Raw genomic sequence first — 26245 nt, 5'->3', positions numbered from 1 at the left:
GCTACCTGACTCCAGGCGGTCCCGCTGTGGGTGGTGATGCTCCTCGTTTTTCAGGTGACTGTTAGTGTTCAGCACTTGGTCTCTCTTTCCATCTCCACTGCCTCAAGGAGTCCACAGGGCACGTGGCTGCCTTCTGACCACTGAGAGTGTCCTGCACCTACAATAGCCATTTCTGCTCCTCTGACCACATGCTGTCCTAGAGATCGTGGTTGACGTCTCTCATCTACTCGTCGTCCCCGCCATCCCCTGTGTCATTGTGAACCCAGTTCTGTCACTATCGTTTTAGTGGGGTTCTCAGTAAAAGAGAAGACAAATGCTTCTCTTCAATTTCCCATCCTTAACCAGAAGTATTTTCTGACAGGAATTTGACAATTTATGTGTCATCATTATTCCCTGATGCATATTAGACACTGAAAAGTACTGATAATTCCTTTTTCTGGTTTGACTATATATATATATATATATATATATATATATATATATATATATATATATAATGAGTCTTCATAACATTAAAGAATATAAGATGTTGATTACAACATTATTATCATAATAATAAACTGATCAACTAAGAAACAGAATTATAGAATCAGGTTTGTAATTACTTTTTACCAGAAACAACAGCAATTTCTGATGTTTAGATACATAAAAACATTCACCCTATATAACAAAACACAGTTAGATTTATATTAACACAAAACAGAAGTCCCAGAAAAAAATGATTGATATTCTTGTGAAATACCCAATATCATATCATTATCAAACCACATCTTTTCATTTATGAACCAATTGTATAATGCAGGATGGTATTTCTCTTAACTGCTATTGGTCAGAGCAGGAATATACCACTTTTTATTTTTCTGAGATTTGTTTTCTATTAGTTGTTAATTAAGATGCATGTTCAAGGTTAGATTCTATTGTTATTCCATTTTTATTTATTTCTCTGTGGATGACCTATTAACTCCATCTCAATTTTTTACAAATTTAAAATTTTTAATGGAAAAAATTTCAGATATGTAAAGATACCTTTACAATGGCTTTAATTGAGACAGATTGGACCAGACTTTTTCAGTCCTATGTTTAATTCTTTCTTTTCTTTTCTTTTCTTTTCTTTTCTTTTTCTTTTCTTTTCTTTTCTGACAGCGACAGAGGGAGGGACAGATAGGGACAGACAGATAGGAAGGGAGAAAGATGAGAAGCATCAATTCTTTGTTGCGGCACCTTAGTTGTTAATTGATTGCTTTCTCATATGTACCTTGACCAGGGGGCTACAGCAAACCGAGTGACCCCTTGATCAAGCCAGTGACCTTGGGCTTAAGCTGGTGAGCCTTGCTCAAACCAGATGAGCCTGCGCTCAAGCTGGTGACCTTGGAGTTTTAAATCTGGGTCCTCCGCATCCCAGTCTGACGCTCTATCCACTGCACCACCACCTGGTCAGGCTAATTCTTTCTTAACTTCCACAATTTCTTCCTTTAAATCTTTGTTTATTACTTTAATTCCATTTATTTTCCTTTCCACTCGGGAACAATTACATTATATATGTTGGTTCTATCCTCAATATATAAAATCTTACAGCCTTCACAAGCGTCTCAGAATCCTGATGAGCGTTTTCACATGCTGTCCTTTCTCCCTAGGATGTCCACAGAAGACCAGAGCATGGAGGACTATCTCTACAACACTATATTCAAGCACTTCAAAAGGCATAAGGTCGAGATTTCAAATGCAATAAGAAAGGAATTTCCCTTCCTTGAGATTCTTCGTGACCGTGAACTTATCACCGATAAAATGTATGAAGTAAGTGAGGTTTATTATGTTACAATCACTTAGTAACCATACAAAGATATATAGAAATTCTAAAACTTTACATGAGAAAATACCTGAGTAGGGAAATTGTAACACATTAACAATAAAGTCCCTTTCTAGGGCCCTTCTCTAACCTGGAGGACTGTAGTGATATTTTCCCCATTCGTTATTTTTTTAAGGATTGTCGAGAATCCTGTAGAAACTGTGTCCCTGTGCGGAGAGTGGTGTACAACGTCCTCATTGAACTGGAGAAGAAATTTGAACTGGCGGTTCTGGAAGCATTGTTCAGCGAAGTCAACAAACAGGAATACCCTGAGCTAATTAACATTTATAAAAGCTTTGAAAATGGTAATTGGGTTTATTACCTACTTTTTGATGTACAGGGATAATCTTTTTTTGTTTGTTTGTATTTTTCCAAAGAGAGAAGCAGGATGGGGGGTTGGGGGGGGGAGTCAGACAGACTCTCACATGCACCCAACTGGGCGGGATCTACCTGGCATGCCCACCAGGGGGCGATGCTCTGCCCATCTGAGGCATTGTTCCGCTGCAATCGGAGCCATTCTAGCACCTGAGGTGGAGGCCCTGGAGCCATCTTCAGCGCCTGGGTCAACTTTGTTCCAATGGAGCCTTGGCTGCGGGAAGGGAAGAGAGAGATAGAAAGAAAGGAGAGGGGGAAGGGTGGAGAAGCAGATGGGCACTTCTCCTGTGTGCCCTGGCTGGAATCGAACCCAGTACTTCCACATGCTGGGCTGACGCTCTACTGCTGAGCCAGCCAACCAAGGCCTGTTTGTTTGTTGTGACAAACCTGTATTAGCTCTTACCATATGTTGTGCACAGTGCTGGGTAGTGGGGATATAGCAGTTAAGAAAACAATGATATCATGATCATTCTCAGCGTCTATGGTATAACAGTATAACACCCACCTTGAGGTCTGCTTAGCTAGGCATGTAGTCATGGGACAACCAAAGCCATAGTGGCATCAGATTTACTTAGAAGGACAAATGACAAGAAACACAACATCCCAATAAGACAGCATCGGTTGCTACTCTTCTGTAGGATGCCTTGCAGTGGTCTACACAGCAGTCCACCAAGTTGACTGCTACCTACCTCGAATGACAGCTTAGCTGTGAGATCCACCCTGATTAAGCCACACCATGCACATGGGAATCAATGTCTCATGTAACAACTCTGTAGTCATAACTTTCTGGGACCCCACAAAGAGAGCCTAGTTACAAGAGTCACCACATTGAAGACAGATCATAAATGGCTTACAGTTCACATATAGTCCCTCCTAGTGCACATGCACTTTATCTGCCTATGGTCACAGGTCATTTTCACCCTAAACCCACTGTTAGTCTAGTAACACAGAAGTCCCCTTCATTAGGTGTCCAGAGGTACAAGTAATAAAATTAACCCAAAGTCAGATTGACTCTTGGAGAAGTAGAAATGATTTTATTAACTTTCTCCACAAGGGGTGAAACAAATATTAAGCATAGAATCACAGGACCTATTGCTCTGCCAGGGACTACTTTTAATGCTATATAAACTACAGGTGTGAGCCTTGATCTGTGTTTCTGAAAAGACATAGTTTATACTTTTTAAGGGTACCCAGTTAAGAGAATGCTCTACTGAATCTATATCGATAGATAGATGATAGATATAGATCAGTGGTTGGTAAACCGCGGATCGTGAGCCCCATGTAGCTCTTTGGCCCCTTGAGTGTGGCTCTTCCACAAAATACCATGTGCAGGCGCTACCTCGATAAGAAATGTACCTACCTATATAGTTTAAGTTTAAAAAATGTGGCTCTCAAAAGAAATTTCAATCGTTATACTGTTGATATTTGGCTCTCTTGACTAATGGGTTTGCTGACCACTGGGATAGATAGATAGATAGATAGATAGATAGATAGATAGATAGATAGATAGATAGATTTACCTGCCTAAGTAAACTTTTTATTTCAATGAAGTCTCAGTGGAGTTCTGCAGAAGCAGGACAGAGCCATCACAAGAAAAATGGTCATACGCCCTGAAGTGGGCGATGCTGTGGGCTCAGACACAGAGTGAGAAAGGGACAAGTGTGTCTTCACAACAAGGACAAGTTTGATTTGGCTCAATCAGGGAGGGAGGAGCTGACTGTGGGAGCTAATTCAAGGGAGGAAAGTTCCTAGATGAGCTTGCCAGGGTTCGTATATGAACTAAGCAATTTGAAGTTGATTAGTAGGCAATAACGAGATACTAACAGGTGTATAAGCAGGGAAAGATGTTAAAGCAAGCACGAAGCATGGGGCTATTGACTTGTGTCAATAGTGATCTCATCTAATGGGGACAAAGCCATTTTTACAGCAAGTCCTTCAGTCAGAAAAGGAATAAAGAAAGGGAAGCCAAATACCTGGTCGCAGGTTTCAAGTCCATATCTTATCTGTAACCAGGATGTCCGAAGACGTGGGTAAGAAGGGAATGGCAGTTACCTTTCCTACTTACATTTTAGGGGTTCTGATCTTCTCCATAGACTACAAGCAGCCCCCTGCGCAGCCCCCAGCCTCCAAATCACGTGCCTGTTTCCAGGGCTCCCGTGCTGAAGTGACCCACACCTGCACCATGGCCGCCCAACTGCCCTGAGTGGGCTGCAGTCCCCACTTCCCACCCCCTGGTGCCCCCGGGAGCTGCAGGTCAACAACCTAAAATGACAGAAGCTAAGGGTTGTGGCCCAGGATGTGACACCCTCTCCTGCTGCCCGGATCCCCCCTTCATCCCGGGCACAGGTCCCCTCCACCCCTCATTGGATCAGCTGTGCACAGGTCACCTTCGCCATCTGGGGGCTTTGGGCCCTGCGTTTCCCTATCTTCTTCCTGATTTTTGCCAGGCTTCGTAGCCACATCCTGGAATAAAAAGGCATCCGTGGTTCCCGCAGTCTTTTCCACCCACCAGCCAGTGGGCACGGTCCCAGGAGGAGCTCCTGTCATCAGCCTGCGGTCGCCCACAGCCCCGTCCACAATGTCTCGTTCTCCCTGGACTCCTCATGGACACCCACGCCCAGACTTCTTGGTTTATTTTCTTCCTCCTTACATTTGCTGAGTCACCTAAATGCAGGGGTTTGTGGATAGTGCTCTCGTCTCTCCTCGCTGGCAGCCTCCAGTGCCCGGGCTCCAGGTGTCTGAGGATGCCCATCGGTGTTGAAATAGCCACGCCCTGCTTGCAGCTGCAGAGTCCTTCCTTCATTCCTGGAACCTGGACTCTCCCTGGGAAGTCTGTCTAATTCTACCACTGTCCTTCGGTCTATCTCTGAGAAACCCACATCCTCCCTGACACAATTAAGTTCAGCCCTTCTCTTCTCTAGGCACACCTTTAAAATTGGTGAGGTTTCTTCAGATGAGATAGTGAGGCCAACTCCCTCCTGATCCCTGATTGGGATTTACCCTGCAACCCTGTCTGGGGCCAATGCTCAAGTACTGAGCTATTTTTAGCACCTGAGACTGATGTGCTCCAACAGAGCTATCCTCAGCACCCAGGGCCACACTTGAAACAATCAAGCTACTGGCTGAGGGAGGAGAAGAGAGAGAGAGAAGGGGGAAAGGAAGGTGAGAGAAGCAGATGGTCACCTCTCCTCTGTGCCCTGACTGGGAATTGAACCCAGGACATCCATACACCAGGCTGACACTCTATCCACTGAGCCACCAGCCAGGACCGAGCTGTTTCTTTTATGCATGATTGCTCTAATATCCTAGTGCTTCTACTGAAGTGTCCCTCTGTTTCTTCATTACAATTTGAACAGTTCAAAAATGCATTTTACTTCCAGTATTTATTTTGCCATATGCTTTTCCATATAATTTTTTTACGTAAGTAACAGTCTCGTGATGTTTTCACAATTCCTTTATCTAACATTTGAATGGCTTCTTTCTGTATGGAAAATATAAAGAGTTGCTTGTTAGGGGTTTTTTTTTCTGTCCCAGGAAGGATGGGGATTTTAGCCATGAAGATGGGAACCCACTGAGTTTTGAGTGACCTAAGGTCTGGAAATCCCTAAATGTGTAAATTTGAGATGATGTCCCTGGTCTCTGATGGAAATATCTAAGTATCTGCTTCTCTCTCCATCTTCTCAGTGATCCAAGAGAAAATTTGTCAGCAAGAAAGTGACGGAGAAGAGAATATGGAGAACATTGACGGCCAGCTAAGCCTTGAACAAGGTTGTTGCAAATAGATTTTTTTCATTGATTCTCATCTGCTAAGGGGAAAGGAGAAAGGGAGGAGGTGGGCCCTGAGTCCTGAGTGGACCTGGGGATCATGGAAGAACTGTTGAGGAGCGTGAAGAAGGCAGGAGGGTGTTTGTGCGAGTATCTGACAGGGGCCGACCCTGGAAGAGTAGTTATAACAGGAGACCATTGGCCCAATAGCCCAGTCAAAGAAACAGGAACCCAGAGTGTCAGGAAACCAGATGCAAGGAGAATGCTGACCCAGAAGTAACTGTGATCAGGAAGGACCCCTGTAGGAGATGTGTGATGCTGGGGAGGGCTGGGAACTATGGGCCCAAAGTCAGCATCACAGAGGAGACCCTCGATGATGACAGATGAAGAGACTGATTTAAACCTGGGGGATGTGGCTCAGGAGCAGGAATATTCAAGGAGATCGGCAGTCACAGAGAGAGAGAGGCGAGGAAGTGGTGAGATGTGGAGGAGGGGATGTGGGCACCTTGAGAGAGAGGAAGGAGGAGGAGCAATGAAAGCCGGGGAAAGGGGTGAAGGACACAGTGAAACAACCACATCACTAAGAGCTCACCTACTGAGCATTTGCTCTGGCAGCTCTGGGCTTAGTGCTCACCGCTGCCTCGGGGGCAGTATCACTCTCCGCCCATTCGCAGAAAAGGAGACTGAAATCCAGAGAGACTGTGTGTGTGTGTGTGGCTGACCTGGGGTCAAATGAGCAGGATGAACCAGGCATTCTGAACCCAGAGCCTGTGTTCTTAACCCTGTACACACTCAGATCATCTCATGGAAAAGACAGAAACATGGAACAAAAATGGGGGAATATCTGCAGAGAGAAAAATAGAGAAAGAACATGAGGAGCTGGAGGACGTGCAGGAGAATCAGACACTGACCTCAGGAGAAGGCCCACAGGGCAGAGGGACAGACAGGAGAGGGGGGTGTGGGGTGAAGGGGGTGGGATGAGGCACCAGGACTTTGCAGGAACTACGGCAAGGCCATCAGTCAAGGGCAGCTCTGGGGACAAAAACGGGTTATTGTGGCTGTGCGTGACAAGAAAGGCCATTCCCGGTTACCCGAGGCGTCCATGGGGGACACTCCGGGAGACTGGACGTGCGAGGCCTCCTCGGGCCACAGGGGGACTTGGGTCTGGCTGCTAGAGTTGGGAGGAGCCCTCCAGGTCCACGCGGGCTGTAGTGAGACCTGGGGGAGGGCAGCTTCCAGCCCTACTTTATAATGATTAATAGGGGACTAGGGGAGAAGAGCAGAGCCCGTGCCTCAGTTTCTGAAATGAACTTCTAATCTCTTCCCCCAGGATCTGGTGAAAACTCATATCAAAGGCTGACCTGGATCTGCCCACATTCCTCGATTAACAACGGTCTGTTCCTAGTAACCGTCCTGTGACCCTTGCTGTCCTTGTCCCGTCCTGGTGTGTGCTGTGCTGGTGTGTGTGTGGGGGGGGGGCGCTGCTTTTTAGTGCTGATGGCCCAGAGCAGTCAACCTCCCTAGCCTCAGTTTCTCCAAGGATTTAGACAGCCGAGTCTTCATTTTCCTGGTGGCCTGGGAGGGTCGCTCCCTCCAGCATCCTGAAAGGCCCTCGCTGCTAGCTCCCAACAGCCGGGCCTGAACCTTTGCCCACGCGCCTGGCTTCACAGTTGTCTTCTTCCGTTGCTTGAATCCTGCTGTAGCCTCGGGACTTCGCAGCGAGAGGGGTAGAGGACAGGTGGTGAGTGTGCTCCTCTTGGACCAGGCTCTCTCTCCTGTTGGGTCCCTCACACAGGACCATGGACAGCATGTGCCTCTGGTGCAAACCCTCCCCCCTCACCTCCAGAGCAGCAGGCCTGGAGCTGCCCACCAGACACCTGACCAGCTGCCAGAAAAACACTTTGATCCTTTCCCAACTAACAACCATGGTTCACCACTCTTAACCTTAACACTCAATCTGTAACACTCTTAATAATGCTATTAAATTATATAAAATACTATAAATTTAGGACATTAATCATAAAGAGTTTGTTTTATGATCAGTCACAATAGCCCTTCTAGTGGTATATAGATAATATTTAATCTTCTCAACACTTAAAATGATGGTATATCATTCATATTCTTTAAGACTAGGGATTGAGCTCTGCTGTAGGGAGTGTCAGAGCAGGAGGTCTGGTGCCTTGTGGCCTGGCTTCAAATGCTGCCCTGTGCCCTTGGGGAAGTGACTTCCCCTCTATGACCCCCAGTTTCAGTATCTTTAAAAAGGAGCTGAGAATAGGACCTACTTCAGAGGGTGATGGATTTTCAACAGCTACGCCGTGTAAAGCGTTCTCAGTCACGCCTGGTACTTCACCAGTGTTTGTGCATTTGTTATTATTACTATTCTTAATCTTCATCATTATTGGTGTTTGGTGCCAGAGTCTAAGCCTTTACCCACTACAGTGAACTGTGGGATTTCTGCTCCCACATATGTCCACGGTGGACGGAGGTATCCCCCAGGCCGTGGAGCAGTGATAAAAGCAGCCCCAGTCTCGGGCGGGGAAAACACACTGAGAGACATAGGTTGCCCACCCGAGAGCAGACCAGTCTGTGAGAAGCTTCCCGTCTTTAGTCCATGACTGTCCTCGGGAAGTGAGCGACCGGGAAGAGACGCAGGGGACCCCCTGAGCCCCGGAAGGCGTTGTAGTGTAGCTTCCAGTGGGATGGGTTATTTAAGAAAGAGTATTCTAAATTAGTGACACATTTTTATGAGAAAAAAATTTTTTTAGGTACCAGTGCAGCTGGTAGGAATGAGAAGGGGTGAGAGAAAGGAATTGTGGCGAGTAACATCAGAGAAGAGATTGTGTGTGTGTGTGTGTGTGTGTGTGTGTGTGCGCGCGCGTGTGTGTGTGTGTGTGTGTGTCTGTCTGTCTGTCATGGGGGGAGGAGGCAACGATATCAATACAATCTGGTCTGGAGACTACTCTGCCTGGAAATGAGATCCCAGAGCATCTAAGTGATGGGGACCAATAAATATACAGAGAAAGAGGTTTTAACCTATAGCTCAAATGATGCTCAATAAGCCACCAATAAAGCTGTCCTGGAGTCTGACCCAGCAGTGACAGTTGACTGTGACGTGTGCACACAAGGGAAAGGCTGTGTCTCATCCCCCACGCCCTGCCCAAGAGAGGCCCCAAGGAACCATGGATGTGGCACAAAGATGTACCAGGGCCCAGCTTCTATGCTAAAACTAGGGAAATTATTTTTAAATCGTCCTTTATATAAATTACTTCGCTTAGAAATTACTACTAAATGAAAAAAATCCTACCCTCACTGAAAACAATATTTATTCATTCATCCACCATTGAGGTTGGTGGGGACAGAGAAGGACGGGTTGATGGCACCAATCATGAGCAGAGAGGTTCACCGCGGGGAAGGGGGTGTGCTGGTCCCAGGTGGCTGGCGCAGGGGTTCAGTTCTAATGGGTTCTTGTTCAGCTCCCACCCTCTGTCTCTGGCCTCAGAGCCCTGCAGGCTTGCTTGCCCGCGCCCTTGCTACTCTGTACTGCTGGGTTCCTAACTGGGGAGACACTGGCGAGGGATGGAGAGAAGGAGCAAGGGAGAAGCGGGTGTTTCTCTATCACCATCTGGGTAGCAGTTCAGCCATAGCTGCGTGTCCCCCATGACTCTACCTCCCACCAAGCGGGCCGGCCATGGCCTGGCTCCTACCTACCGGGTGACCTTGACACAAGAGCTCACCCTTGGTTCCTCCCACCCCTTCATGTTGACTATCCTCAGGTTGCCGCATTCTTCCATTTGGACTTCTCAGCGCTTCCGTCAGCTGTGTAACTAATCTGCTGCCTTAAGCTCCCTCTGCTCCTTAGGCTTAGAGAGCTTTGTGTTTTCCTGTCGGACCCTGCTTGAGGTGAGCAGCAAATAAAATATCTATGAATGAAAACGCGGTCTAGGTACGGCCCCACCTGAAAATGGACACTCAGAGTGCTTTGGCGAAACGGGACGGAGAAATGCAACGGCCACAGGCACAACCAGTGACAGCAACAAAGCACCAGAAAGCCAACAAGCAAATGAACAACGTGCCCAGGCGTCCGAGCCAGCAGGTAAGACCAGGGCCTGGGCGCGGTGAGCGTGGAGGGGCCAGCGGGTACTTGCTGGTGGCAGAGAATGAAGTGAAACGTGCCTTGGGAGACACCTGTTAAGGCAGAGAGGGAATTCACACCGACACACGGGGTGGAGGCGGAGCCTGCGCCTGAGGGATGGAGAGGAGAGACCTGGAGAAAGACGGAGGAACAATGAAGAGACAGGGTGAAGAGCTGCGGCACCTCCCTGGAGAGGAGGGACAGGAGCAGAAGTCCAGACCAGTCAGGGAGGGAGGGACTAGCCGAGGACTCAGGGGAGCACGAACGCCCTCACTGAGCAGAGGCAGCGGTGTGGGCAGGCAGGCTGTGCGGAGACACTGGAGAGGAAAAGGGACGTTGGTACGGGGCAACACAATGGCAACGGGGCAAACACAAGCTTCTGTGGTGCCTCCGCTGTTGTCTTTTTATTTCAGAATCCTGCAAACAAGCACCCGTCCAAGGGAGTAATGGGGATGCAAGAAAGGAAACACCCACCCCGTTGCCTGCTGATAAAGAAGGTAATAATTACCTACCTCACCAATGAGCTGAGTATACCTCGTTTTTTCTATGAGAGCAAAAACTTTCTTTTGTTCTTCCATGTTAACCACTTCCCCCACCCACCTTGACAGCAGCCAAGACACCCAGCCTCATGCACAGCCTCTGGCTGCTCTCAGCAGGGCGTGGGGAGGTCAGGGAGAAGGAGAGCCCAGCTCTTTGAGGGAGGGTGTCCCTGGAGGAGAATGCAGAGAGAGGCTATGGAGAAAGAGGACCGGCAAACACCAGACAACAAAGTACAGGAGAGAGACAGAGTTCACAGAGATCGGCATGGCATCCTAAGTGCCAGGTTGTGGAGTGGGTAGGAGGAAGTGAGTCACACTTCATGTTTGGAAGTGATCATGGAAACAGGGAAGTCGGGGTGATGCCACTGGTAAGGAAGCCCAGGTGAAGGCCCCTCAGAAATGAAGAGACAGGGGAGGGGCTTGGTGCCGTGAACAGACACAGGGAAGAACTCTGGTGATGGCTTGAGATGAGGAAAATACATGGCAAGAAGAAAGTGGTACAAGAGACACACATGGGTCCCATTACTAATTAAGAAAGAGGAATCGAATGGAAGAGAGAATGGATAAACTACAAAGCTAAGTGGGACAGCAGGGCCAGGTCGAGGGTGAGGCAGGGAGACCTCAGTGCACAGATAAGGAGATCCTTCTCGGCACCTTCTTGTGTCCTGGCCACCTCCTTTGTGTCACCCTAGACCCTGCTGGACCCAGAGGGAAAGCGATTTTTAAAAAACACATAGAGGTGCCCTGGCTGTTTGGCTCAGTGGAAGAGCGTCGGCCTGGCGTGCAGAAGTCCTGGGTTCAATTCCCGGCCAGGGCACACAGGAGAAGCGCCCATCTGCTTCTCCACCCCTCCCCCTCTCCTTCCTCTCTGTCTCTCTCTTCCCCTCCCGCAGCCAAGGCTCCATTGGAGCAAAGTTGGCCCCGGGCGCTGAGGATGGCTCTGTGGCCTCTACCTCAGGCACTAGAATGGCTCTGGATGCAACAGAGCGATGCCCCAGATGGGCAGAGCATCGCCCCCTGGTGGGCATGCCAGGTGGATCCCGGTCGGGCACATGCGGAAGTCTGTCTGACTGCTCCCCGTTTCCAGCTTCAGAAAAATGCAAAAAAAAAAAAAAAACCACATTGAGGAAAAGAGTATGAAAAAAGAAAGGTGCAGAGGGAAATGAATACCAGTCAGTAGAAAAATGGGGGGAGTCACAAAGATCGAAGTCAAGAATGAGTAAAGGACAATGAATAAAGACCTGGTGGAGAGTGGACCAGGTAGACAGAGAGGGCAAATCAAGACATCATCTCATTTGAAGAGACTGTCACAGGAGAGAAGCCACCAGGGGCTGTTTGTAATTCCATCAAGGAGGTAAGGTATCCACAATGATCAAACTGGCCTTGGATCTTGCACAGATAAAAATAGACCTCACCATCACTTCTCGGCCTTTTGGCTGAGATCAAGTGTAGTATTCGTTCTTATCCGTTCAATATCTGATGTGTTCTCTATTTGAGGACAGTGTTTTGTTAAGGTTGTAGACTGGAAACCTGTATGGTTTTGTAGACCAGTGTTACCCCCCAATAAAGTCAATTAAAAAAATAATGAATTTTTTTGAAAATAGGCCTCTTTCTAGGCATCTCATCGTCTCCATGGCTTCAGTCACCAATTATGAGCTAGAGATTTCTGAACACACAGCTCCAGCCCAGACCTGTCACCTAGGCTCATTTGACCTAGTGCCTGAAGATATTATGGGAAGATCTGAAAGACGTCTCTACTTAGAGGCTGTATCAGTTATCTTCTGCTGAGTAACAAACAGTCCCAAAACATAGTGGATTAAAACAACCATCCACTATGCCAATTCCAACTTTACAGTATCTCCATCCTGTCCATTTCCCCCATCCTCACACATGCAGTCTAATCCCATTGTTGTCACTTCTCACTTCAATAGAGGAACAGCTTCCTGCTGGGCTCCTTCCCCTACTCATGCTCCTCCTTTATGGGTGGTCCTCAGAACCATTCTCTGCACTCCAGTTCACTGGATCTTTCAAAAACTCAAACCACGTCCGTCACATGGCTCTACTGTTTAAAACCCAATACCATCTTGTGGCCCTCGGCATGAGGTCCACACTGTGTGCTGTGGAGACTACAGGGTGCTGTATAGTTGTCCCCCACCCTTTGTGCCACCTGCCCGCCGGACAGTTGCCTTTTAGTTACTCGAATTTTCCAAGCTTCCGCAACTGAATCTCTGCCCTTACATATGCTTTTGGAAAACGGTTTGGTCTAATCTTCCAATGGTTTTCTTAATTAAGGGATAATTTCTACAATGGAATACTTACACAGCACTAACAAGGAATGTGCCAAATGAATGCTGAGGTCTGTAACACACACATAAATTTGGGAGAATAAATCAAATCCCCACAACCAAATGGCAGAGAGGCAGAGAGAGAGAAGATATTATTCCATTTGTACAAATTTATATTTCCATAACTGACAAAATTAATCGCCTGTGTTGTTAGAAGCAAGATCAGTGGGGACGGTTAGTGTCTGGCATCAGCAAGAGGCTTCTGGGGGTTAGTAATCTTCTATTGCTTAACTGAAACAATGGCTACTCAGGTATGCTTCTTCCGTGATATTGCAAAGGTGGTTTTCAGCCATGTGTTTTACTGCAATTGTGATATTTGGGGGTTTTTTGGTTTTTTTGGTTTTTTTTGTTGTTTTTGTTTTTTCATTTTTCTGAAGCTGGAAACAGGGAGAGACAGTCAGACAGACTCCCGCATGCGCCCGACCGGGATCCACCCGGCACGCCCACCATGGGCGACGCTCTGCCCACCAGGGGGCGATGCTCTGCCCATCCTGGGCATCGCCATGTTGCGACCAGAGCCACTCTAGCGCCTGAGGCAGAGGCCACAGAGCCATGCCCAGCGCCCAGGCCATCTTTGCTCCAATGGAGCCTTGGCTGCAGGAGGGGAAGAGAGAGACAGAGAGGAAAGCACGGCGGAGGGGTGGAGAAGCAAATGGGCGCTTCTCCTGTGTGCCCTGGCCGGGAATCGAACCCGGGTCCTCCGCACGCTAGGTGTGATATTTGTTTTTGAAAAAGCAAAATAATAAAAATAAAAGAAGAGTAGGTAAAAAGAAAGTAAAAACAAAACAAAAAGAAAAGAAAAAGCCAGAGTCAGGAGAGGCGCAGAGGGATGTCGGAGCTGAGCAGCAGGAGAGGGGGGAGCTCTCCCTGCAGGAGGGTTCTGGGGGGGGGCTTGCTGAGGGCAGGGAGGGTATGCACTCCCTCTGGGGAGACAAACAAAATTCTTCCTTTATTACAATTTCGTCCAGGAGCAGCTGTAGCCAACCATGGAATCCCATTGAATTCCTGCTCTGTCTATCTGGTGGATATAAAGAAGGAAAAGACATTTTTTAATTTCGGAGTTGAAAAGCAAGCCCAAACCAGGGCTAAATGTCACCAGGCATCTGAGATAATAGGTGAGACTGGCTGTAGAATGTGTGGCGTGAATCCCGGTACCGGGCCTGGGTCTGGGACGTGTCACCTGGTTCCACTGAGAAGACCCGGCTGACCTCCGATGGAGGCCGGGGAGGGAAGCAGCACCTCAGCAGTGACTTTAGCAGAAGAGGGTCCCCAGGAATCAGGAAAATGCCAAAAGACAGAAATGTCAAGTATAACTATGGATGTCCAAGAGACTGTTCCGAAAGCAGGAGAGTCAAGTGTGGTGGTAGAAAGTGAAGAAAAGGGGGAGGGGGGCTTAAAAAATTAGCGAGGAGATGGAGAAAGAAACAAGAGAAGACAAAGAGAGGTGCAGAGAGATGCCATGGCCAGAAAGACAGGCGTGACCGGGGGCCATGGGCTGAGCCAGGAGCAAAGTGAGGGAGCAGAGAGGGAATGAGAGAATGGGCGGCTGGAGGCGGAGACCGGAGGTAGATGAGGCTGGAGGTGGGGGTTGGGGGTGAGCGCGGGGTAAGACGCGCGCTGCAGGACGGGCAGGGCGCTCTCTGGGCACAGGTTCCACCACCTTCTTTGTGGGACCTGGGGCACCCTGTGGGTCACACCGTGGGGCACAGGCCGGGGTCACCTGAGCTGTGACCAGCTCTTCCTAGCGCTCCAGCTCTTCCTAGCGGTCTCCTGAGGGGATTCCTGTCCGCGGGCCCCTTGCCCCCCCCCCACCCGACACTAAGGGGATTTCTCCTCTGCACAGTGATCAGCAGTGACGATTCCACAGAAGCCAGTGATGAAGACGAGCCCCCCGAAGTCCCCATCTGGGAACTAAAAAGGAGACTTGGTAAGGAGGGGGAGGGCTAGGCTGGGGCTGCGGGGACCTGAATTCAGAGTCACTGTGTCCTGAGATGTCTTTCCTGAGGTCATTCTGTTCCCTGGACCCCATTTGTCCTGGAACCCCCTCTCTGCATTTGTTTTACTTTTTTGAGAAATGCAGGAAGATAAAAAAAATCATGATACACATAGTTATTAAATAAGCATATACATGGAGAATGACATCTATTCATAGGTCCTAGTAGTCAACATATGTACCAAATTGATAGTACAGTAGAAATATGCCAGCAAAGTGATGAGTGTTTCGGTTAAAACTAACCACTTGCTATGCCTCTTAAGTGTTGAATTTCTACAGTTATTTTGTTAGAGAACAGAGACATAACATTTCTTTATTGGAAGGTCACATTGTCATCTGATCACAAACTTTGAATCATGTCTGAAGGCAATTTATCCAACTCTCTGGTGTTAGCAGAGATAAAGACCTCAAAACCAGAGTGTGTTTTTGACAGAGTTCTTCAGCAAGTCATGACATATAGAGTGACTTTTCAAAGGACCTTGGCAAATAGTACCTTACTTTTCCATTAAAACAACCCTGAGGGGTAAGCAGCAACGACCTTGTTACCTTTGCATCTAGATGAGAAAACACAATCACATCAATACTCCAAGGTCTTCCACAAAGTCTCATGGAGATAAGGGGAAAGACAAGACTACTGTCCAGGATTCTGAGTCATTTCCTCTATAAGCTGGAACTCGAAACGGGTATCAAAACGTTGTTTCCTCCATCCTGCGTGCAGCCCGGGTGGTCATCGGTGGGCAGCTCCTCAGTGCACCGACTGCAGAGGGGTCCTCCCGTCCTCTGCTTGCTCAGAGCATATGGGAGACACGCCTATTTGGGAAAACCCATCAGGAAAACACCTAAGAACAAATAGAAATGTTACTTAGTCTTGCTGTTACAAAGTATAATATTTTAAATAATATATATATTCTAATTGTTACACTAGATCCATCAAAGTAAAATGTAAATTTGCTTCAGTTTTTGGAGAGTGCATATTCCAAGTTGTCTCAGTATAGGCAAACTGCTTTAAAAGGTGATTCTAAACCTGGTCTGGGGCTCTAAACACAAGAGAAAATTATTTCTCAGCCTGGCAAACAGTTCAAGGGGCCATTAGGCTGTGGAGGGAGCTCACTGTCATCAACGTAAGATTTCCGAGGTCTCCCCACGAAGAAACTGCAGATGAAGGATATGTTAAGGACAACAGAAGGGGTAAGAGGAGGAAGCGAGAGAGGTGTAGGAGGATAAGAGTCAAACAGAGCAGAGGTGACACTTGGCAGTGAATTGTCTCTGCTCTGGGGACAGCTATTGGAGCATTACTTACCTACAAGCCAGATGACTTAGAAGGGCAGACCAGGGTGGTCTGGGGACAGGCTGTGATCTACATCAGTTTTCAAAGTCTTTCCAAGTTTAATTAGGAAATTTCTTACTGAATTGGTTCCTTGGTCACACACTGAGACACTTAAAGAATCCTATTTCTTTTTGCAGAGATGGATAAACTTGACTCCTCAGGATCAAGTGAGGAGGAAGGGAACCAAGAAGCCACCTGCTCAGCACCCAAGATTACACCACGTAAGGACATGAACACTGCTGTCCTGAACCACAGATATCCAGACTCTACATCCAGAGCTCAGTTTCCTGATGAATCTTATTCTGACAATCTCCGCAAGCGTTGATCTTATTATTACTTCTAGGGCACCATTTTCTGCATTTAACTTCTCTACCTCTACTGAGAAATAGCATTTTAAACTTTTGTCGAACTAGATGAGCCCAGTCAATTGATATACTGAAAATACAGCAAAAATATTCTAGTAAGCCTGACCTGTGATGGTGCAGTAGATAGAGCATTGACCTGGAACGCTGAGGTCACTGGTTTGAAACCTGGGTTTGCCCAGTCAAGGCACATAAGAGAAGCAACTACTATGAGCTGATACTTCCTGTTCCACCTATCCCTTTTCTCTCTCTCTCTCTCTCTCTCTCTCTCTCTAAATATATATATATTCTAGTAAAATGACACTTTTTATTTTGCACTATCATATCTACTAATACTAAAAAGTTGAAATAATATACTTATTTTCCATCAGCATGCTTTGTAGTCTATAGAGCCTAGTGAGCGCAGTCTTTTTGTATTTGTTGACAGTTATTGTCATTAGTTCCCAACTCAGGAAGTCTTCAAGGAATAATCTGTGCTCCTATTGAATTACTGATGGAGAAATATCTTCAACCCAACTACTCTTAAACCCAAGTGATAGTTAAACCATGGGCTTCCGTTGTGATTTTTTACAGAGCTTTTATAGAGATTCATTTTGTTTTCACAAAAACCTTAAGAGGAAGATGGATTAACTAGGTTATCCCAGCATTATAGATGGGGAAACGGGAGGGAGTGATGTTTCAGGGTCATTTTCAAATACACATGCAGAGTAAAAGGGGGACCCCGGCAGGAGCCCCGCATATGATCCTGGGCACCAGAACTGGGTTCCGTTGAAAGAAAGAAGAAAATGATCATCCAATATAGATATTATTGCAAACCCTATCTGCTCCGTGAGGTGTCATAGAATGCGGAAGACTTCTGTTTACGAGCAGCTGTTTCTACCCTCCTACCTTACAGAGCCCATGGATTTGAGAAAATCACTGCCATCCAGGAAAAGACTTTGGAAAACTGGTAAGAGTGAATAAGAAGTCTTCGTAGTTATAAATGAATAGTATATATTTTCCGCAAAATAGTCATTCTAACTATTTTTATGTCCTTAAAAGTAAAGTATAAATTTGCTTTAATTTGAGCCGGTTTGGATTTTAACTGTTGTGTTAGTCAGGCTAGGCTGTAACACGCAAGCACAAAGAAATCAAAGACTCGCGCACAGTAGAATTTTGATTTTTTTTTCTCAAGTAAACGTTCCTAGGAGCATGGGAGGGTGGGGGCGGGGCTCTACTTTCACACGTCATCCTGGGAGGCAACCACATGGGAGGTGGGCCTTCTTCAACACCAGGCTTGCAAGACAGCCCTGGGAGAGGGGCAGAGCTAAAAAAAAAATCTGCAAATACAGATACAGAAACAACAACAAATCCATAAAGACACACGTAAAAGAAGGAGAATCCAGTGTGAGAAAACAGAGGGCCGGGAGAAAGCAGAGATGCCCACCAGGTGTGGAGTATTTTAGCCCAGGCCCAGGGGACAGGAGGGATAAAATACTGACCCACAAGTCACCTGCATACAGAAGGCAGATCATGGAGGCCTGGGGGAGGGACATTCTAGCCCTGGGTTTTCAGAGCTTCCAGGGTTTTCCCCTCTGGGTTGTGTCATCCACTGAGACCTTCAAGAGACATTTGCTCCTCCTGCAGGGAGAAGTCATGAAGAGTCTTCTGAGTCCAGTGCAGACGAGGAGCCCCCGGGAGCCTGCGGCTCTGCAGTGAGGACTGGCCCTGCTGGGGAGGGTAAGGACTGCGGTCCCCGGGCGGGCGCCAGGACACCGGGAGTCCGAGTTCAGGGCGCCTGTTCCTCTGAGCGCACACACGACCCCGGCGACCATCCCTGTCCCGATCTCAGGTGACCACTTTGACAACTGCAAAGAAAGGAAGCATAACAAGTTCAGGCTCAACAAGATGGCTCTGTTGGACGGCTTTCTGCACGTTCTCGGACAGATTCTCCCCCGGAGTGGCGGATGACCCGGTGATGTCCACCTTCCCGCCACCTATCCGTAGGGAGCAGGGAAAGTGGGACAGGCAGCTACGGGCAGTTTTGTCACAAACCTGTTCAAACCTCTGGTCATACTGTCTAATTATTGACAGGAGGGAAAGCTTCTGGTTATCACCATCATATTTCATTTGTAACTTTTGACAGATGACCCCACCATGACATTGGCCTACAGAGCAATCGTTCAAAATAGCTTCACAAAAAAAATACTGTTTGACATGTATAGCACCCTAAAAAGGTAGGCCCAATAACTGCTGTTGCCCTCATTCCACAGACATGGAAACATCCGTAGATAAACCTATAACGTTCTTTTACACACCACACATGATAAGTTAGAGATAAGGCAGAACTAGCAGCCTGGACTCCCAGGAGACAGCCATAGTTTTTTATTCAAAAGCTCTGACACCAGATGTAAAATAATGTTGTTGTTTTAGAAAGACACCGCAGCTTATATCCTGTAGGTTACAAAACACCCCAACAGGGCCTAGGGCAGGATCTCATTCTATCATATGCTATCTTAATATTCCTTTGGCAGATTGCAGGAATTTACAAGTGTGATAAATAAAGATTTTCACATAGACTCATGGCAGCCCTAGTTCAGATTCACTGCCAGATTAGTTAGCTGAAAATCTACGGAAAAAAAAATGTCGGTTTTCAAAATTTCTTTGATTCAGCACGTGAACTAAAAGGCTGTGGGTCTTGGCTTCATATGGGAATGATCTCTTTCCTTTAGATGAGTAGAGACAGAAATTGTCATAATTACATCTTCATGTTCCAAATTCTTCTATATTGTGAGGCATCATCAGATTTAACTCTTTTCATTATAGATTACTGATTGCATTTTTCTTTATCTCCTAGATTCTGCAGAGATTGGAAATGAATCTATCTGGGAAACAAGCAGTAAGCAAAGACGTAAGAACAATTAAAACTCTTGATATAAGAAATTATCTTTCCGTCAATTTTTTGGTTATATCTTTTAAATTAAAAAAAAATGTGTTGAAATGTTAGCTGATGCACATTGTACATTTTACAGTAGGTGAGCTGGGCTAATTGGTATAAAAGGTCTGTGGCACAAGCGCAGTGTGATTTCACACTGTTCACTCCCCTAAAGGACAAAGTCGTCCCAGGGTGGCGGACGCTCTGCTCCCCACAGTCACTGAGGACCAGCTGCTGGAGGCTCCGACATCTTGATAATGTTGCCTCCACGGGTCCCCTGCATCAGAAACAGAGTAGAGCGGAAGAAGTGTGTGAGACAAGGGGAAAGGCTAAGAAGTATAAGAAATACTGACAAGAGGGAGTCCCTCCCATGGCAAAGTTGTCCCCCGCCCTTGGGGGTGGCTCCTGGAGCAACCTTGGCCAGTGACAATGTCCCTGCCCCTCCTACACGAGCCTCCCTTTCGCACTTGTCCTTTTGAAGAGTTCCTGCTGGGTTGGTTCCTAGGAGGCCGATGGAGACTGTTACCGGAACTGTATTTCTTTCTGCAGGGCCCAACAGTGCTGACTCTACAGATTTGAGTGACAGAGAAGAGCCTCAGGAAACCTCTGGCTCAGCCCTAAGAAACGGGTCAGGTAAAGAAGATTAAGATGCCAAGCCTTGGCCTGCGAAATGTCAGGAATCTGAATTAAAAGCTTCTGTTTCCAGATGCATTGCGTTCTGAGAACCTTGAAGACCTTATGCCCAGTTACCCTGGGAACTCCCTTCAACCTTTTAGAAAATGGGAGGAGGCAGGAAATGTAAAGACGCGTGTTTAACGGGCTGAGTCCTGTTGACTAAACGTATGTAATTGTATATCTCTGTTGTAGAAGAAATAATTGCCGAAATGGTGACGTCTCTTTTAACACTTCCTCTCATACCTGCTTACTCTAAGATCTTAGATTTCTCTAGTGATATATTGACCGACACTAATATCATTCGCCACTGTAAAAACCTCAATAGAGAATTGGTTCTGCTATGTGATTATAGTCAGAAATAAAGGTTTCAGATCAACTGCTCTCAAACTTTAGTATAGTCTTTGACAGATTTCCATCACAATGCATTGGCTTATATCAAGTTATTTTAAAGTACATTGGCATAAGATCTTACTTCACCATCACAAAATCCATAAGCCTTGGGCAGGCTAACTCTAGCTCTCCTCATTTGGGGATGAAAAAAATGATGTACAACTTTATAAAGGTCAAAAAGGGTGAGCGTCATACGGAACAGGCAGAAAGATAAGAGCTCTGTCACATGATCGAAGTCCAAAAAGGAGGTCTAAGAGACCTGACATATTCACAAGGGAATGAATCAGTGTCTGACACACACACACAAATTTACTTAGCAACAATAAATAAATAAGTAGTTGTATATATTGTGTATATATATATCCATACAACGTTGGTGTGGATATTGAAATGTACAATTATATCTTGATAAAGAGAGAAAAATGAAAATCATAAAGAAACAACATAGCAAGAATAGAGCCAGCTATATAGTATACAAAACACCCACAATGATAAAGCTGAAAGGGTGGACAGAGAAAAATAAACGGCGATTAACTGTATCATTGATTTTAAGAGAGAAACACAAATCAGGGGCAGAGAAGCTCACAGAACCAACACGATGGGGATAGAAACATGTGAGGCAGAGCAGTGAGCAAAAAAAACCAGAGAAATAAGAAAAGAACAAGGATGGCGAGATAGAAGAAGGGACACAGACTGTCCGTTGTCTGTGAGGTGTGGTCCCCGGAGCAGGTGTGCTTTCCCATAGCTCACCCGAGCTGTGCACACTTATTCAGCACGAGCAGAGGGGAGTGTGTTCCCTGGTCACTGTCCATGGTGTGTCATTTCCTTACTTCCCTTCAGTGTCCTGTGGATTCCAAGCTCTTCAAATGATTAGAGGAAGAGCATCAGAAGAGATGCCAGCCTGTTAGCACGTGGTGGAGAAGCCAGTTGTGATTGTAGTTCTCAGTTATCTGTGTGTCCCTGTCTGCCTAGAAGAAAAGCTCCTCCTTCTCCTCCTTACCTCTCCCCAAAAACACTGCCGGGCACACACACACACATAAATGAACACACATTCCTGTAGAGACAGATTTGGGCACAGATCAGGGCTGCATCGCCTGGCTTGAGGGAGCCACAGAGAGAGAGAGTGGAAAGGGAAGGCTGGGGTCATCAAATGAAATGTATCTGAGTAAGTTTCAAGTCTTTCTAAGTGGACATGGAATCCAAATATCATCAGATGGAGCTTTGTGGGGGAGGAGGGATGGCCTTCAAGAAACACCTCAGAAGTTTACCAGAAGTATGGTGATAAAGCCCATGGCTGACCGACAGACCTGCGGTGTAAAAAGCTCATAGGGACCTGGGGGCAAAAGAAATAGCAGTCAAGCCCTGGCCGGTTGGCTCAGCGGTAGAGCGTCGGCCTAGCGTGCGGAGGACCCGGGTTCGATTCCGGCCAGGGCACACAGGAGAAGCGCCCATTTGCTTCTCCACCCCTCCGCCGCGCTTTCCTCTCTGTCTCCTCCCCTCCTGCAGCCGAGGCTCCATTGGAGCAAAGATGGCCCGGGCGCTGGGGATAGCTCTGTGGCCTCTGCCTCAGGCGCTAGAGTGGCTCTGGTCGCAACATGGCGACGCCCAGGATGGGCAGAGCATCGCCCCCTGGTGGGCAGAGCGTCGCCCCTGGTAGGCGTGCCGGGTGGATCCCGGTCGGGCGCATGCGGGAGTCTGTCTGACTGTCTCTCCCTGTTTCCAGCTTCAGAAAAATGAAAAAAAAAAAAAAAAAAAAAAAAGAAATAGCAGTCAATAGGTGAGGTCCGTGTCAAACAGCAGGCACTTGGTGATGACAAAAACAACAATCTGGGAGATGAACCAGATGAAGAAAATATAAAGACAGAGATTGAGGTTGTAAAAATAGCCAAAAGATCAAGTTAAGATGGACAGGAACAGACTAGAAGCAAAGAGAAAACAGAAGGGAAATGACAGCGAAAGAGGGAAAATAATAAAACCAGGTGCAGAGATGGGAGCGTAGAAAAATAGATGGGAATGAGAGCCACGCAGGGTAGTAAATGCCGAGGAATTAGGTGAGGCACTAGAAGAACGCCATAGAGAAAGACTTACAACACAAGAGAAAGAATGGTAGAGAAGAGGGGGCAGTGTGAAAGGGAGAGAAGAGAGAGACGGAGAGATGCTGAGATCTGAGATGACCATGAGACACAAGCAGTGTTGGTGCGACGGTGGTTCACCCCAGCAGTGAGTTGTCAGGGAAAGGTGTCCCCAGATGTCAAAGTGGCCCCTGTAACTCACCGGGCATTTCATCCACTCTTATGGCTTCAGCCACCATCTGCAACCTAACAGTTCTGAAACGTACATCTCCAGCCCAGCCCTGTCTTCTAGGCTTCCCGTTAACCCACTATTAATTTACCCTATTCTTTCAAATGCATATTCTCAGAGTCATCAGTGACACCACCATCTCCTCAATCCATATAGCCCTCTGTAACCTAACTGTGAATTCCTCCTTATAAATGTCCCCAGCCTGTCCATGCGTCTCCCTGTCCAATGTACCCACGCTAATCAGTATCTATCACATTTCTCACTTCAACCAGAGCTGCACCTGGTACACGAGAGAAGCTTAGTAAATTTGCTGAGTGAATGGAAAGAATTGTTTGCTTTCTGTATTCCACCATTTGGAAATTTGTCTGGCAAGAGATAGTTTATTAGAGTATTTATATGGAATGCTTACAACAATTATTTTAATAGTTTAATTATATATACATATGTGTAGACATATAAATGAAACAATATTTCTGGGGGAAAAATAACATTAGATAAAAATACAAATATTTGTTTAAAATGTCATTAAGGAGTGGATAAGAGAAGCACATAAAGAAAAAAATAGGAAAAGATGCATATTTGGGGCAAAGAGAATAAGAAAATAGAGAAAGAACAGATTGAAAGACAGGGACAGAGACAGTAAGGGGCAACAATGGCCAAAGAGCCCTCAGAGGCAGAGCCAGCCTCTGATACAGGGGTAGGGAAGGAGGGTGGTTATACCGCAAGGGGCACAAATTAAAATTGCAAATTAAAATTTGTTGCAAATTATAGGACTTGGATATAAGAAGTGTTCCTGTGTCATGTGTTTACCAGAAAGTGTGTCAAGAGGCCAAGAGACAAGGACTGAAAGTAGCCAAGCATCTGACATGATGGTTAAGGCGACCCATGGGTCTTGGGGTGGAGGTGAGTCAGCAGCTACCACAGACCCTTGCTGTGTCAGTGATAGGTGATCAGGGCTCAAGGACAACAAAAGGCAGCTCGCCAGCAGGGAGTAGGTCAGTTATGTAGGTGAGAGTCACAGGACCCAGGCTGCTGGAAGCCAAGAATCTTGAAATCAGAGTTCCTGTTTCCTGCTGCACTTGACTCTGAGCACACTTTAATAAGGAAGGAGTTGATCCATGTCAGAATCTTGTTCTCTACATTTACTTGACCTGACTCTTTGGGAACAGTTGAGAAGCAGATCATGATTACAGTCATGTTTAGTAGAATGGGTCCTGTTGATTTGTATGGATGATATAGTAGAAATATACTAATGAAAAGGAAAAAAAACTATAATATCTTGTATACTATATTAACATATCAATACCAAAGTGTTGGATTTCTATAGTGACTTCTACCCTTGTTCATGGAGCAAAGAAATCCCAGTGTTCTTCTGTTGGGAGGTAATAGTGTCACTTTGTCACAAGCAAGAAAAGACCTCAAAAGGCAAAGTAATGGTCCTGCTACCTGTCAGGAAAAAGACCTCAGATTACTATTCTTAAACTCATTATATAGTTTTGAAGGCTGCCCTCCAGTATACTAGTAATTTATATGGTGATTTCTCATTAACTTTTGCAAAGTACCACATCTTATTTAAACTTCATGAAGAAATCTAAAACCTGAACAGGTTAACTTTTGCTACCCATTCATTTCATAAGTGAGGAAACTGATGCATGTAATAATGAAGAGTTCTTTCAAAACCTCAGAGAAATAAAGACTGTAGAGATCAATTTGTACCTGTTTGATTCATTTAGGCGCTCAGATATTGTTATGAACTCAAGCCTTCCACAATGTGAATTGTCATAAGATTTATAACTTTAATTTCTAAATTTCAGCTCTCTAACCATCACCTGTTACTTTCTAGATACCTCGGATATTGGAAGCAATTCTACTTTGGAAAAACACAATGGGAAAAGAAGTAAGAGTGCATAAGAATTTACTTGACTTTTATGTTACAAATGAACTATTTTTAATGCTAAAGTTTATTATAATTATTTTCTATACCTTTCATAAGACAAAAAAAATGCCCATTAAAGTAACTTTTTTTCCAAAATGCTCATATCTTCATGTTTTATTTTAATCTGATTTTAAAGTATATGTGATTTATAAACATCGATGGATCTCTCAGAATTTTTCTGTGCATATATTAGTACATTTTAGAATATAGTTTTAATTATCTAAATAGGTAAAATCTATGCATACTTTTCCTTTTCTTGCTTTTTTACAATGAACACATCACCTAGACAATAAAAGCATTTAACATTTTTAAGAGATAAAATGTCTTATTTCAGGGTGCTTCCACATGCACTATTTTCATTTTTAGTATGGCTGAGAATTTTTCATTTGTTTTGGTCATTTTACTTCTCCAGACAACTATTTGTCATAGCACGCTCTGTCAGTGTTCCTGTTATGCTGTTTATCTTCTTACTATACTAAATGAATATAGAAGTTTTTTATGACATATATTAAATCTTGGTTATGTATGTTGTCTCATTTATTGGGTTTTCTTAATTTATTAATCTTTTGTCCTAGAGAAGTTATAAATTTGTAGGTAGTCAAATTTGTCATCTAAATCTTGGGTTTCCTATTATATTTACAACAGCCTCTTCTAACTGAATGTTTTTTTAAATATTCTATGCTTGATTCTAAGGTGTTTGACATACCTGATCATTTTTAATGTTTGCATCTATAATCCCTGAGTTTTGCTCTTTTTGTGTGTGTGTATGAGGTGGGAATCATTAAAATATCCCCTCCACTATTACATCATACTTTGAGTGATCTCTGATAGCACAGTGCCTTTGCTTATCTATCTACTAGTTTCTGTTCTGCAATTGAAGGATCTACAGAAAATAAAATTTATCTCAGTGGTACCACTGAGATCACCACTATCCTGATGACTCACTGTGGGTGAAATTTAGAATTAACTCAAAAAGATTTCCCCCATCTCCTTCCCAAGTTCATTGGGATCTCTGCATAGAAATGCATTGAATTTGCAGATCAATTTGGAGAGAACAGAGACTTCTACCCATTTATTCATGTGTTATTTAAAATGGTCTTCCACTAAGAATTTTCTTATCCTTTTTAAAATTGTTTTATATGTTGTACAAATTTGTTACTGTGAACCTCGTGTTTTTCCCATTACAGAATAGCTGGAGTAAATTTAAGTGCAACAAGACTCTCAAAATCTTTATTTAAATAGGAAATCTGTGGTCATTCGATCACCTATGTACATGTGAGGAAATCAGAACATCAAAGATCTTTTTCTGAATAATGTATAAATGTACAAGCATTTATATAGT

At 45.4% G+C, this 26245-nt stretch overlaps 1 protein-coding gene and 1 non-coding gene across 10 annotated transcripts in view; both read left to right on the top strand.

Annotated features, from left to right (window-relative positions):
- LOC136337878 (nuclear autoantigen Sp-100-like) overlaps positions 1 to 26245 on the top strand; it is a 77928-nt gene that overhangs the window by 24743 nt on the left and 26940 nt on the right. For 6 of the 9 annotated variants that reach the window (XR_010731891.1, XM_066279784.1, XM_066279787.1 and 3 more), the window contains 15 exons: positions 1635 to 1794; positions 1983 to 2151; positions 5906 to 5989; positions 7317 to 7379; positions 9933 to 10082; positions 10535 to 10618; positions 13974 to 14120; positions 14849 to 14932; positions 16463 to 16546; positions 17583 to 17636; positions 18314 to 18406; positions 19524 to 19577; positions 20151 to 20234; positions 23739 to 23870; positions 24811 to 24864. Coding sequence is in view for 8 of the 9 variants with exons in the window: in XM_066279784.1 (XP_066135881.1) it covers positions 1635 to 1794; positions 1983 to 2151; positions 5906 to 5989; positions 7317 to 7379; positions 9933 to 10082; positions 10535 to 10618; positions 13974 to 14120; positions 14849 to 14932; positions 16463 to 16546; positions 17583 to 17636; positions 18314 to 18406; positions 19524 to 19577; positions 20151 to 20234; positions 23739 to 23870; positions 24811 to 24864 (1496 nt within the window). In the remaining variant the exon portion in view is untranslated. The remainder of the gene's footprint in view (positions 1 to 1634; positions 1795 to 1982; positions 2152 to 5905; positions 5990 to 7316; positions 7380 to 9932; positions 10083 to 10534; positions 10619 to 13973; positions 14121 to 14848; positions 14933 to 16462; positions 16547 to 17582; positions 17637 to 18313; positions 18407 to 19523; positions 19578 to 20150; positions 20235 to 23738; positions 23871 to 24810; positions 24865 to 26245) is intronic. The other 3 variants (XM_066279788.1, XM_066279789.1, XM_066279786.1) reach the window with 2 other exon arrangements.
- On the top strand, positions 12077 to 12265 carry LOC136306988 (U2 spliceosomal RNA). Its single transcript, XR_010725739.1, has one exon. It is a non-coding gene; the product is annotated as a U2 spliceosomal RNA (small nuclear RNA).

Source organism: Saccopteryx bilineata, chromosome 5, assembly GCF_036850765.1.
Source record: "Saccopteryx bilineata isolate mSacBil1 chromosome 5, mSacBil1_pri_phased_curated, whole genome shotgun sequence".
Lineage (NCBI taxonomy): Eukaryota > Metazoa > Chordata > Mammalia > Chiroptera > Emballonuridae > Saccopteryx > Saccopteryx bilineata.
Note: the sequence above shows the minus strand (reverse complement) of the source record. Positions and strands in the feature narration are given on the sequence as shown.